Here is a 14,412-nt window from a genome sequence, read left to right on the forward strand (position 1 = left end):
CTGTCAGATCTCCCAGCAGGGGAATGGTTTTTCCACCTTTGGCTTTTCTACTCTAAACCAGTGACTTTCAGAAAGACATTTATTTTGAACTTGTCCAATACAAACACACATACGGTCCTTTGAGCACGTCCCCAGAGACTTTTTACAGTGCAGTTTACTCTCAATTTACCTTCCCAGCACTCTCCAGTTGGGGCACTGAGGCCAGGTACCTCGCAATAGAAGCCAGAGGGGCAAGGCTGGCACTCAGAGAGCATTCTCCTCCCTAGGAGGCTGGAAAAGGTGCCAGCTGGGCAGAGCTTGGGTACTGCTGATGCTGCAGCTGTGAGGACATGAAGCAAGACAGAGAAAAATGAACAATGAAACAGTAAATGAGCATTCAGGGGTTGGATGAGCACACGGCAGCATGGAAACGGTATCAGCAAAGTCTTACTTTTCACTCATAGATCAAACAGTGCTGCAAGGAAGAGGACAGACATTATTAGGTTCATTTTACTGAGGGGAACAGAGGTGAAGCTAATTACATTCTAAAAACAGACAAGCTTAGGCATTGAGATAAATATGTCATCACTTTCAAAGAACAGGCCAGGAGAAGAACTAGGGGAAAAATCTGGGACTTTGGGCACTCTGATGAGACCCTAGCAAGCTGGCCACCACCATGCTCTCAAAATCATCCATCAGTGTTTCAGATATTATATAACATGAAATTTTCAGTATTTCAGATATTATGCCACATGAATTTTTTAGTCTGGACTGATGCTGGATACTTACTGCAGTAAGTCCCCATGGGGCAGATATTCCCAGTCACATCATCTGTTGGTTTAGGGAGAGCTGCTCCACCTTTACAGTAAAACCCAGCAGTACACTCCCCACTGGGGACAGACAGACCTGGAAGACAGTGAGAATAATGGCACTCAAAGCTCTAAGACAAAGGGAGAAAAGCAGGAAAAACAACCACTCCTGGGCAAACACTGCAAGGTAATAACCTGAGCCCAGTTCTATGCTAGTCCAGGGAGGCACCAAAGGCATCTTGCAAGCAGTTACAGCTCTACCGAAGTATCATGATAAAAGCAACTCCAATTTAACACACTGCAAGAATTCTGAAAGGACAGAAAAGGAGTGGGAGAAAATGAAGCAGCAGTTAGTATCCCAGCATGTGCAGGCTCTGCAGAGGCAGAGAATACAGGGGAGTCTGACAAGAGACCCTGATCCTCTGTGTCTATGAACATGTGTTCACACTGGTCCTCTGAAGATGGGAACATGGCCACAGAGGCAAAGTGACTGCTCGAGGTCACGCAGCAAATCCTGGACAAAGTCAGGTTCATCACGCAGAAGCAGAACTTAGCTTTAGAGTTCTCTAACAAGTTCTTGAATAGCAAACATTTCTTTGTCCACACAATGCCTTTATTTCAGCTCTCCTCAAAACAGGTCACTCCTCCAAAGACACTAACCCGAGGCATTGCAGTAAAACCCAGGAGGGCAAGGAAGAGGCTCAGGGCTTCCTTTGGGGCAATAGAAACCCGCTATGCACTTCCCTCCAGTGGCAGTGGCTGGACAGAGGCAGTTGGCATTGGTGTAGTTATCCAGATCAAAAGGTCGTGAGGTCCAAGCAGCTGAGATGCAAAACCAGCCTGAGAACAGAAAACATGACCGAGAAGCTCTAGCAATGACAAGAGTCCCAGAAATGATCATGAATAAATGAAGTGGGATGGCTTTGCATGTACATGCACGGCACAACCATAAGCACTCAGAATAGTGGACAGGCTAATACCACTAAAGTTTAACACCACCGTGGCATAATTTTCCATGCAATAGTACATGCAATGATGCTTCTATATAATACCACATCAGCAAAGATGAGAAGAGATCCTGCAACCTTAAGTTCAGTTTATGGTCACAGGGCTCAATTCAGCTGCCTAAGCAGGTTCAGAATGGCAGATGCAGAGACAACCACTTGTGGCGACCAGCCACATCCCACATAAAGCCTGTGTCCATCTGAACCAGCAGACACAAGTCAGGTGGATGCCCAGGGTGTCTTCAGTCGTACTAGACGCCTACAGTTCAGCAAGTGAATCAAGCAAACAGACTGGAAACCAGACTCACCTGCATCACACTTGCCCGAGGCAGCAGTCAAGTTCTCCTTCCCACAGTAGTGCCCAGGCGGACAGGGCAAGCAGCTATCCAAGCTCTGGGTCATGGGCTCAGGGTTATAGTAGCCCCGAGGACAGGGAAACTCAGTAGCAAACCTGGTTCCTTTGGAATAAAGAGAGCAAGAATCTATCATGGACTATAAGTACTATCTTGGCTAGTAACCCTGCTGTCTTACTTCACGTCATCTTTGCCCGTGTCTCTCATTGCTGATCATGGTGCACAGCTTGGCCTTCACGGCCAAGATAGTCTCTGCGCATTGCTTAGCTTGCCTGTGAGGGCGTTAGGCAACAGCCATATCTATGGTTTAAAAGACTGTGGGGTTTTTTTTCTGTAAAGAACCAGACTGACGCTTAGATACAGAGATCATTTCTTGCCTTTAAGAAGAAGGATGTTTCAGCCTGGCCATTGTCCCCTGGGCCCGTCTCACCTTTGGGGCAGTAAAAGCCAGCTGGGCAAGGATTCATACTGTAGCTGGTGGTATTTTCTGGGCAGTAGTAGCCAGCAGCACAAGGGAAGCACACAGCTTGTCTAGTGAGGTTGTTGTAAGTCCCTGCAAGGCAGGGTAACGGAAAGCTGCTTCCTTCTGGGCAGAAGTGACTCACAGGACAAGGGCCTCCTTTCTCCCACATACCTAGAACACAGAAAGTAGAAGAAACATGGCCAATAAAGGGAGCTGCTGAGGGCAGGACAATGCCAACATAAGGAGCTGACACTCCCCCCGATGAAGATCTTGTCTTCTCTGGGATCCCAGAAGACAAATCAAGAGGATGCACAACACAGTAACTAGAATGACCACTGTATCCCAGCTTTGGAATAATTCAGTGCTATGTCACAATACCGCTTCCCTCCTTGCTTCACAGGCAAAGCCAGAATAAACCATATTTAACAGATCAGCTTTCTAAACACTCCACATTTATCAGCAACTCTAAAGAATAAGGAACTGACCAACTGGGGACTTGGAACGCTTCCCTAGCAATTATTATTTCTGAGATACAGTAAAATGAGAAGGAGGAATCAGGCTGTGTCCATTACAGGCAGGCACCCATAACTTTCCCAGCGTTCAATGCAAGTATCTCATTCGATAACACAGATTGATGGACCAACTGCTTCTTCACCCTTGGCATGTACGCATTGGGTTACCTCAAACAGAATTAATACAGGGGCCTGGATGACTGAGAGAAGGCAGGGACAGGAATACTGGGGAAAAAGGTGGCTTTTTTTAAAGCTATGTGTTGCCAAACCCCCTAATTATTGGACACAGGCAGATGAAGACACTGATGTTCTCCCAGTGCAGCTCACCAGCTGGCGATGGTGAGGAGGCTCCAGGCAGGCAGTAGTGTCCCACTGAGCAGGGTCCCGAGGGTGCCATGAGGCCAGCTGAGCTGCAGTAGTGGCCAGCTGGACACACTGTGCAGCTGGAGTCCTGCCAGCTGTAGAGCCTGGTGAGGGACACAAGCAGGCATTCTGTTGGCAAGTGTGCAAGCCCAGCAGGTTGATGCCTGCACCTCTGGCCAAGTGAAAACAACCACGAAGCTTTTATGGTCAATGCAAAGATGGGTCTAATAAGCCTTATTGAGCTGCACTTTGCTGCTTAAAGGACTAAGGGAGAAGCCAAAACCAAAAGGAAAATAAAAGTTAGCATCAGCAGAACCAAGAAGCTTACCTGTCCGAGTAAGTGCCCACGGGACATTGCTGTGGGATACTTGTGCCAGCTGGGCAGAAGTGTCCAGGCGGGCACGGGCCACCAGTGCTCGTGTTTGTGGCTCCATCGGGGTTTGGGACACTTGCTCCTACATGAGGAAGACAGACCGAAGGTATCCTGAATGACATGGGTTGCTATTCATAGGCATATCTGTCCCCCCTTAAAGAAACATTTCCATAGCTGAAAGAAGAGAACAGCTGGTTGTTGCTTATGACAATAAAGCAAAAAAATCTACAGTGGAATGGAATAAACAGCAAGTACCATCGAGGAACAGAAGCATGTGGATAGTCTGACTTTTTACTTTATTTCATCATAGACCTACTGCTCTAAAAGCTGGGATGTTAGGGAGGAAGGAGAAAATGACCACACATTATGCAGTTACCTCTAAGCCACGACAGGAATGTGAGCTTTAACTATAGCTCACAAAATCCTTCGGTGGCATGTACCATCAATCTCTACTCTATAGCCGGGAAAACTGATACCCGGAAGAGAACAGCTCACATGAGTTCCTACTGCTGCAACAAGGATGTTGTGGTTTAACCCCAGCCAGCAACTAAGCACCACGCAGCCGCTTGCTCACTCCTCCCTGCTCCCAGTGGGATGGGGAGGAGAAATCAAAAAAAGTGAAACCTGAGATAAGAACAGTTTAATAACTAAAATAACAATAATACAATAATAATAATAATAGAAATGAAAAGGAATATAACAGAAAGCGAGAGAAATAAAACCCAAGAAAAGACAAGTGATGCACAATGCAATTGCTCACCACCTGCTGACCGATGCCCAAGCAGCCATCGGCCCCTCCTGGCCAACTCCCCCCAGTTTATGTACTGGGCATGACGTTCTGTGGTGTGGAATAGCCCTCTGGCTAGTTGGGGTGAGCTCTCCTGGCCATGCTCCCTCCCAGCCTCTCGTGCACCTGCTCGCTGGCAGAGCATGGGAAATGGAAAAATCCTTCACTTATCCTAAGTGCTGTGTAGCAACAACTAAACCATCAGTGTGTTATCAACGTTATTCTCACACTGAATCCAAAACACAGCACTGTACCAGCTACCAGGAAGAAAATTAACCCTATCCCAGCTGAAACTAGGACACGTGACTAAAAGTTAGCGATCCCAAATGCCCTTCTCCCATTCTCAACCCAAAATCACCTGTTTGTTGAAGGGGCCACTATGTACAGAAGCTATTTACATGAGAATATTGGGAGCATCTATGAAGTTCAAAGGCCTGCATCCACATTGCAAAGCACGGCTCTGAATGCTGGTCACAGTAGAGTTGACTGCTGTTTCAGAGCAGTCCCCTGGCTTACTTTTTCACTTCTCTTTTTGCCCTGTAAATTCAATACCTGCTGTACAGAAGAATCCTGGCCAGCAGGGACCACTTGGAGAGGATAATCCCCATTCTCCACAGAACATTCCTGGAAGACCACAGAGAGAAAAGAGTATCAGTAAACTGAGAGAAATAACTGGAGAGCTGCTGTGCTGCATGCACTGATTGGAAGGCAAAGGGGAAAACTCTGAGAGAGCCAGTCCCTCAGCATCAGCACAACTGGGACAAAACCACATTCCAACTCAGACCACACTCCTCTGGGAAACCCTGAGCGTAAACTAAACTTCTGCAGAGTCTCAAAAAAACCCCTGTGGCTCCTTTGGGGACCCTACCAGTGGGACAAAGAGCCTCCTTTGACTGTGTATTTTTTTGTTTTCATTTCCTAGAGGCAAAACACACATCAGCAGATTAGGAAAAGAGATATGCAGAGAGATCACACTCTTGGACACTGCCCTACACAGACAATGAGAGCAGTCATTTCCTCACCTGCAGGGCACTGCTGACACCTCTCGGCCTGGCTGACTCCATAGGAGGGGTTGTAAGTCCCAGGGGGACAAGGGGAAAAAATTATTCCAGTTTTCCGAGGGCAATAGAAGCCAGGAGGACAGCGACGTCTTTGTCCTTTTGAACAGTGAAACCCAGCAGGACAAGGAAAACATTTGTCTTGACCTGTGAACGAAATACAGGAAGTAAAAGGAACCATGTAATAAAGTGGAAGAAAAATATACGTGCATAACTTCCCTCTGCTAGGTTGTGCGCTTAAAGAAGCGGAAATCACAATAAAGTTATTCTGTAAGCCCTCCTGCAATAACTGGCCCTCAGACACGCACCCTCTCCCAGCAGCGTTTGATTCAGGAGGCTTCTCAGCGCCACTTCCCCGGCCCCAGAGTGCCAGCAACCTCCGCAGCTCACCATTAGGTGGCAGGCAGAACAGCGAGGAAATCCGGTTAACTGCTTACGAGCTCTCTGTGCACTTCACTGCTACAATCCTAATGCAGGAGCTGCTGCGGGGGCGAAATATATTCCCCATGTGACAGCAGGGGAAAAAAAAAAAACCCACACACCAACAAAAATCGCCACCTTCTCTACCCCCATCCTCCCAATACCAAATGCTCATAACAGCCAGCAGCTATCAAGGCATTCTTGGATACAAACAACCAAACAAAAAATATCAACATTCCTATCTCCCCCCAATCCACACTGAAATCGCAAAGATCCAGTTCCTGACCTGTTGCATTATTGTATTCTCCACTGGGGCAGGGAGAAGGTGCTGCTGAGCCTGCAGGGCAGAAATGGCCTCGAGGACAGACATCTCCAGTGATACCATCCTCTGGCTTTGCAGTCTTTGTCCTTCCTGTGCAGTAATAGCCTTAAAGCAGAAAGCATACGAGTCCTGTTTCTCATTCAAAACCAACTGAATTTTTAAGGAGCTAAAGAAGTTCTGGGCTTTGTCTCACCCTGTGCGCAAAGTCCTACAGGAGCATCTTGGCCAGACATATTGCAGAAAAACCCAGGGGCACAAGGCAGGCACCAAGTGGCATCCTGGGCTCCTCTCTGCCCATTCCAGGTGCCAGCAGGGCACGGCATCTCTTTTGGGTGTGTCGTGCCAGCAGGGCAATAATGTCCTTGTGGGCAAAGATCTCCAAACGGAAGCCCCATCTGAAGCGAGGAAAATAAAACAAATATGGATTATGAAAGCTTTGTAGGGCCAAAAGGTTTGAAGCAATGCAAGATATTCAGTACTCACAGGCGAGGAGGTGCTGGAACCTTGAACGCAGTAATATCCTGGCTGACAATGCCCTTCTGGCTCCGTCAGACCAACCATGCTGCAGAACATGCCTGCTGGGCAGGGCTTGCATGAACCTGCCCTGACTACGTCTGTGTAAGTTCCCTGCACAAAGAGAGAGAACCAGTGAATGCCCCGTGCCAAGGGACTGGAAGTCTGCTGAAAATTGCTACTTGAAAAACGAGTCCATATTTGATTCTTACCACTGGACACGGGAGAGGCAAAGAACTCCCAGCCAAGCAAAAATGCCCTTTGGGACAATCCCGGGGTGCAGCCAGGCCTGTCTCATTACAGAACGTACCCTCTGGACAGCCCCTGCAAAGAGACTGACCACGGCTCTAAAGAGGGAACACAGAAAGAACTTGGCAGATATGGGGTATCACTGCTTACCATGTGAATAAACCAACTTTGCACATTCTACCAAGTCCCAGACTCCCTACTACAAATAAACACCCTGAAGCAAATGAACTGCAGTCCAAATGCAACAGATCCGTGGTATCCGAGTAGCACATTGCACCACTAAAGCAGTGGCAGGCACAGCCTTGATCTAATAGAGCAGTGAGGCATGTGCACATGTTAATTCACCTATGCTAGGCTAAAGCCTCCTCAGCCCACTTCTAAGTTTACACTATGCAAGAAAAACTGCCAAATGAGTTATGGACAACAGAGCTGTACTGATGGATCTGATGTCCTGACCCAAATCTTTTTAGTTCTGCGCAGAGTTCTTCTGTTGCAGTGTAAAAGCAAAGGAGGTGGTGATTACCTAACTTAGGAGAAAACCCATGTGCCCCTCTTTTTAAGCTGACCACTTACAAACACCTCATGAATTTCTATTCACACAGTTTACAGTTTCCAAGGGCTCTGATGACCCCACAAGTATATTAGACAGTGTATACTAGCACACTTACAGGCTGGAAGCTGCCAAGAGGACACGGCTCTGGCTTGAAAGCTCCTGTTAAGGAATAATGCCCCTCCATCACCACTTGCTGAAGAGCACTTTTGGCACCTCCTGTACAGAAGTAGCCAGGTTCACACGGTCCTGAAGGAGCTTGGTTATTTGTCCCATCACAATACAGGCTATGTGGGGAAAATCGAAAACCTTGGCTAGCAACAGTGCCTTTTGTCACTGGATAGCACAGTCCCAGTAGAAAAAAATTCCCAGCAGTCTACCTGGAATCTTAGAGACCTGGTTCCTGGTTGCTTACAGGCCTTGAAAGGGAGTTGCAGAGGATATATATCACCTCTCACACATGCTTTTTAAAGACCGTAACCTCTCAGATTCAGTAGCTTTATCCTGGGAAGAATTCCCCCCCTCTACAATTGGGGAGTGGCATCTGCATATGCTTCTGAATAAAAAAATCACACAAACACCTAAATGTTGGTTTTCTTCAAACCTTCTCTGCAGCTTTGGGCTAAAATATATATAAAGAAAGGGACTTTGATGGCATTCCCTCCAGCTTCTGGACAGAATATGAATTCCAGAGCAGTTTCTTGCTCTGTTTTCCTGCCTGCCTCTCCTGGGTAAACAGAAAGTGAAGAAAAAAAAAAAAAAGAGACAGTTTTTTGAATTTGGATTTTATCAGAGCTTTCGATTTCATCCCAGTTGTTCTCCTCCTTCACAGTAAAGTACAAAATTACAAGTTTTGTGCCACCAAGCCCCAGATGATCTTGCACACACCATTTGTCATGCCAGCATGAAGATATGACCACCTGAAAGTCAGACTGTCCCTCACTTGCCTCAACAAGCTGCACATATTCAGTGCACACTCGTGGAGAGGGGAAAGCTACCACAACCCATACCTTTTCCTTAAGAATCAGATGGGCAATTTTGGTGTCGTTAAAAGGAATACAGCAGGGTGGTGAATTATACTATCTGCTAATATAAAAAGGGACTAACCAATTAGCATTAACAAGACCGTTTAAAGCAAGAGCTGCTAGGTCAAGCCATCCTGCACTACAGACATAATGAGTCTTGACAGAAGCCAGTGAACAATAAAAGCTGGGGAATAACTCAGACAATTCAAATCCCTTATTTTAAATCTACTGATACAGGTATGTAGCCGTGGAGAACACAGGCAGCGCGCATTTGCATGAGCCCTGGGAACAGAGGGGACTCCTCTGTTAGAGAGCTGAAGGCAAGGATGGGCTGCTGTGGCAACAGACTTGAGGTTTGAACAATTCCTTTGCAATGGGACAGAAATGAGCCATATTCTCCAAAGATGATACTCACCCAGGTGGGCAGTCCAAGCACTCACGGAGGCTTCTCAACCCGCTCACATTGCTGTAAGTTCCTGGAGGACAGGGGAGAGGTGAGGGAGAGCCAGGAGGGCAGTATGCCCCAGCAGGACACACGTCTCCTGTCACACCATCTGTGGGCAACTGAAATTGAAAAAGGCATCATTCAAAAAAAGGAATAAATGCGGTTAAAATATTTTAGGCACCATACTGATTTGGGCCCAAGGCAATAAAGAAAAGAAAAACAGAGACATACTCTGTTGTACAGAGAACAGACAATACCTACATAAGGGAAATGTAGCAAACACAAAAAGAATAAATATGGATGACCTTTTTACACTAGCAATCCCACTGTGATTCACACCCACTGAACTTTTCACCTGGTTACATTTTTAGTTAAGGGGGTGTTAGCGTTGAGAAGAAAAAATGACGTGGTTACCCTCCCTGTGAGGGCAGCACGAGTGGTCCTCCTGCCATAAACTTGAGCATGAGTCATAAAATTGTGACTCTTGAAGTCACTGGGTTAATAAAAAAACAACACAGTGGGGGAAAAAAAAAAAACAAAACACACAACAAAAAAAACCACCAACACAGTGGAGCACAGTTAGATAAGGAGAAAAACTTGCCACGTGACTTACTGGAGTCAGGGCCCTGCCCTGGCAGTAGAACCCCGCCTTACAGGGACCGCTCGGCCCAGTCTGTCCTGGAGAAGCACAGTAGTAGCCACGGCCACAGGGACTGCACTCTGAGAGTCCGGACAGCCCCTTCTTGCCACTGTATGTACCCTCTGGGCAGGGCTCGGGTTTAGAGCTGCCTTTGACACAGTAAAAGCCCTGCCAAACAAAGCCAGCTTAATACAGCATTTAAGGCTCTTCTGTTAAATAGACCCCCCACATACCAGCTCCTTCCATTAGAGGACCAAGAAAGAACTACTCACTGCTGGGCAAGGTTTGGGCTCTGACATGGCAGGAGAGTCACAGTAATACCCGGCTGGACACGCTTTGCAAGTGTCCTTATCCTCTATGCTGGAATTAGCCCAGAAGAAACCTGGCATACAGGGGAAGGAGAAAGGGAATCCGGTCCCCAGAGGGCAGTTATAGCCAGGTGGGCAATCCCCTGTCTGGAAAGCAAAACACACAGTCAGACATGGCTTTGTTGTCTTTTTCTGAGTAGGGAAGACGAATCTGATAAGATTCAACACAGAAAGATACAAGCTTTATCCACAATTTACCCAGAATTTTTTTACTGCAAGAAAATGGGGTGGAAAAGAAGGGACCGAAGGAAATTCACAGTCTCATCAGGAAAACTCTGACCACGTAGGATAATTATTGCAGGTGGGGGTTTTTTTTTTTAAGTAAAACCTTGTCGTTGAGACAGGCCCTACACATTGCCTGTACAGTTGTGGGGAAGATGCTCTTTTTCCGCACTTGGAAAAGAGCTGTAACTGAAATGAGTTATCAACTCGCTCTCAAATAGAAGCATGGATTCATCCACATTGAAGAGAATTCAACTAGACTTTTTACTCTTAATAGAGGTTTCTTTTTTAAACAGCTATTAAAATTTGAAGAGTTCACTCTTTCTGGAGACAAGACAATCACAATGAAAGATCCCCAGACTCATTAGAGACAGAGCAGCAACCAATTCCTGACCTTTGAACTCTCTTTCATAGCCTGCGTTGACAGGCAGAAGGCAAAGTAAAGAGAGAAAGCATACATTAAGCCTGCTCCATTAACAGTTACAGCCTTTGGAAAAAAAAGTTGGGAGAACCAAGGCTATACGTACAGGGTGGGGAATTCCTGGAGGCTCGATCCCAGGTCTGTAGCAGTACTTCCCTGCGGGGCACGGTGAGCATTCAGCAGCACTGCTTAGACCCCTCTGCTCCCCGTAGGTCCCATTCGGGCAAGGCTTAGCATGTAAGCCCTCGAAATGAAATAGAAAAATGGGTCTTTAACACACCAATATGACTGCTGCATCCAACAAGGCAAACATACAGCAGCTGAAGCTGTGAAAGTAATTCTTTCCAGTAACTGGGAACAAACACTGAAAAGCGGCACTAGGAATCTGGTGTGAATGCTGAAAAAATGGTATGATAGAATGGGGATCCAATCCTCCGTATTGTATATGGGATCTCAGAAAATGTTATCCCAGTATTACGAACAGTTTTACGTAGAGCAAATACTGGTAAGATCTATGAACACCAAAAGAGTACAGAAATCCGTAAAACCAAATTGTTAGGAAAGGCTCCCATAGCAAGACTAATCCCAATGCCAACTTGATGAGAGAACAGTCAATTCCAAGGACCAAAGCAGATTCACTTACATTGTATCCCTGGGGACAGTAGTATCCTCTTGGGCAGGCATTTGCACTGGCGTCTGGAACAACTGCCTGTCCTTCTGGGCACAGGAGACCCGCTGGGCAAATCATGGCCAGCAGCATCACCTCCTGGCTGGTGTGCTCACTGGCACAGTAATGTCCCACAAGACACGGCAAGCAGGAGACTGAACCTTGGTCCTACAACATAGAAGGCACGTGGTTCCACTTCTAGAGCACAAAAGAATCCCTGCACATTTGGCAAGCTGTGTTGAGGCACAAAACAAAGGAAACGAATGCAACCAACTCTACAGCAGACCCTATCAGCAAATAAAACGGTCCACAAAAACATTGCCATTGACCAAAGACATTGCCCTTGAGAACTGATGACAGGGCCCTCCCTGCTCTTATGAAACATTCCCCATTATGCTCTTCTGTGGCTCCATCCTCTCGTTTTACCTTCCAAAGCCAACTGATAGCTTAAGTCCATCGCAAACAAATACTTCCTTTTGAGCAGAAACTAAATACAGGTGTCTGCTCTCTGCCAGGGTAAAATATATCATGAAAACCCAAAGTATCTGCCCAACTACACACTGCCAGGCACAGGACTGATGTACTTCGATTGCTAGTGCAAGTCTCTGGAGGGAGAATAACAGCAAGAGCAGTATTGCACACATGATATGTACTTTTAGCATCATGTCTGGAGCAGCTTCAAACCTGATTTTGTAGGGACATTACCAGTCCCTTCTCTAAACTTTCACCTCTTACTTGTAGGGTCAGCACAGGTGATCAGTATTGTTTAAAACACTGCACCATCACCCCACATACTTAGACTCATCGTGAAAGGAGATGGGCTCATTCCAGCACCTCCTCTGAGGATTTAAAGCCCCAACCTCCCCTTGAAGCTCCCCTTTCTGCCAAAATTCAGTCCCTATGCTGAACAGCTGTCAGGATAAAGTTATTGCTACTTACTGAGAAGTTGCCAGCACCACATGTTCGAGGAGTAACAGTGCCAAGCTGAGGGCAGTAATACCCTCCAGGACAAGGGGTGCAGTCTGCAGCCACTGTCGCACCATGTTCCATGCGATAGGTTCCTCTGCAGGAGAAAATACAACAGGAGAGAGTCACAAACAGCAGCGAAGCGACCAAGAATCACAGAATGGTTTGGGCTGGAAGGGACCTTAAAGATTACCTAGTTCCACCCCCCTGCCCCAGGCAGGGCCACCTTCCACTAGCCCAGGTTGCCCAAAGCCCCGTCCAACCTGGCCTTGAACTCTTCCAGGGAGGGGGCAGCCACAGCTTCTCTGGGCAACCTGGGCCAGGGCCTCACCCCCCTCACAGGGAAGAATTTCTTCCTTATATTTAATCTAAATCTCCCCTCTGTCAGTTTAAAACCATTACCCCTTGTCCTATCCATACACCCCCTGATCAAGAGTCCCTCCCCACCTTTCCTGTAGCCCCTTTCAGTCCTGGGAGGCCACTCTAAGGTCTCCCCGGAGCCTTCTCTTCTCCAGCTGAACACCCCCAACTCTCTCAGCCTATCCTCACAGGGGAGGTGCTCCAGCCCAGAAGCATCTTCATGGTCTCCTCTGGACCTGCTTGAGCAGGTCCATGTTCTTAAAAGGGCAGTGCACTTCTAGTCTGCATTCTTAGTCTTTTGTATAGAGGAAAGCTACCATTTCTGGAGCCAAGAATCTGTCCAATTCAGAAAAAAACCCGGTAACACGCAAGGTGAGAAAGATGTTACTTAGTCAGAGGTGTTCTAAAACACCATGTAGAAATATTTCTGCAGGGTGTGTAGTGTACTTACATGGGACACAGAACGGGCTTGGAGGTCCCGCTGGCACAGAAGGCTCCTGCAGGGCAGGCAGCGCAATCCGCCACTCTGCCATTCCCCAGCCTGGTGCTGTGAGTTCCTGCAGGGCAGGGGTACTGCGTGCCCCTCTGTGTACCTTTCCAAGAAAAGAGGAGAGAACCATCCTAATTCTTAGTACACCCTTGAAGACAGAAGGCAGTAAGGCCCCCTGCTCTTTCTTGCCATTAAATATTTACATGAGTTACATATAAATACATATTTATATAAATAAAAAAACCACAGCTCACAGCTCTGAGAACAGCAACAACAAAATCACCGTTTAGCAAATATTGCAGAATCTTTGCAGGAAGTTTCAAATTTAGAATTGTGCTTGTACCAGACACTTGATTATGCATTTTAATTCTTTGCAAATTAAGGGAAAGAAAATAACGACACCAACATGCTCAGTTCAAACATTATAGATTTAAAGTATTGACTACACAGAATGGACAGTTTGCTATCGAACTCCACACTGAAATACTTGGTGCAAAAAAATACTGATCAAGTCAATTTGTGACCCTATCAGAGTCCACAAAATCTCCAAAGACAGAAATAAACTAAATCCCCTTCATTTCTGCAAAAAGCTGCCTACCTTGAGGGCAGTAGTGCCCTGAGCTGCACATCCCGGTAGGGATACGGGCCCCTCCTACACAAAACCAGCCTGCAGGGCATGGAAAGCACTCCTCTGCTGAGGTCAGGCCTGTCCTATTGCTCCAGGTGCCTGGGGCACACTTGTGCTGCCTTGGGTGCTTTGTGCCTGCCGGGCAGTAGTGACCGACTGGGCACGGAATGGGAGGCTTCTGTTTCCCCCCGGTTCCTGTAAACACAAAGGTAAATTTGAGAGAAGCAACATAGCCTAACAGGTAACATCCTGACTTCACACAATCCAGCTCTCTTTCTGTTTCCAGTTCTTCTTGATGACCCCGAGTTAAGTCTTCTCCTCGTTTTGCACCTTTCCTCTATTTAAAATGAGATAATAATAATTGTGTCCTCTGTTGATGAGAGGCTCTATCACAGAACTGGTTACCAAAACCATTATTCTTTGAT

The 14,412-nt window shown here is 46.8% G+C and overlaps 2 protein-coding genes across 2 annotated transcripts in view; both read right to left on the reverse strand.

Moving 5' to 3' along the window:
• Positions 1-6,758, reverse strand: part of LOC141933892 (uncharacterized) — a 98,741-nt gene extending 91,983 nt beyond the window's left edge. Inside the window, exons 1-11 of the mRNA XM_074848991.1 lie at positions 6,637-6,758; positions 6,408-6,548; positions 5,666-5,848; positions 5,196-5,267; positions 3,812-3,938; positions 3,448-3,587; positions 2,576-2,779; positions 2,101-2,250; positions 1,449-1,628; positions 769-885; positions 170-319 (exon numbers count right to left, since the gene is read on the reverse strand). Coding sequence (XP_074705092.1) covers positions 170-319; positions 769-885; positions 1,449-1,628; positions 2,101-2,250; positions 2,576-2,779; positions 3,448-3,587; positions 3,812-3,938; positions 5,196-5,267; positions 5,666-5,848; positions 6,408-6,548; positions 6,637-6,676 — 1,504 coding nt within the window. The 5' untranslated portion in view covers positions 6,677-6,758. The remainder of the gene's footprint in view (positions 1-169; positions 320-768; positions 886-1,448; positions 1,629-2,100; positions 2,251-2,575; positions 2,780-3,447; positions 3,588-3,811; positions 3,939-5,195; positions 5,268-5,665; positions 5,849-6,407; positions 6,549-6,636) is intronic.
• Positions 6,759-6,868: 110 nt separating this feature from the next.
• LOC141933832 (uncharacterized) lies at positions 6,869-14,008 on the reverse strand. The gene is made up of 12 exons (XM_074848900.1): positions 13,958-14,008; positions 13,321-13,462; positions 12,483-12,606; positions 11,520-11,711; positions 10,983-11,120; positions 10,138-10,320; positions 9,839-10,033; positions 9,196-9,344; positions 7,874-8,042; positions 7,169-7,303; positions 6,927-7,070; positions 6,869-6,877 (listed from the first exon to the last, which is right to left on the reverse strand). The coding sequence occupies exons 1-12, from the start codon at positions 13,986-13,988 to the stop codon at positions 6,869-6,871; spliced, it is 1,611 nt and encodes a 536-aa protein (XP_074705001.1). The 5' UTR covers positions 13,989-14,008.
• Between the last annotated feature and the right edge of the window lie 404 nt (positions 14,009-14,412).

This window comes from Strix aluco, chromosome 23 (assembly GCF_031877795.1).
Source record: "Strix aluco isolate bStrAlu1 chromosome 23, bStrAlu1.hap1, whole genome shotgun sequence".
Taxonomy (NCBI): Eukaryota; Metazoa; Chordata; class Aves; order Strigiformes; family Strigidae; genus Strix; species Strix aluco.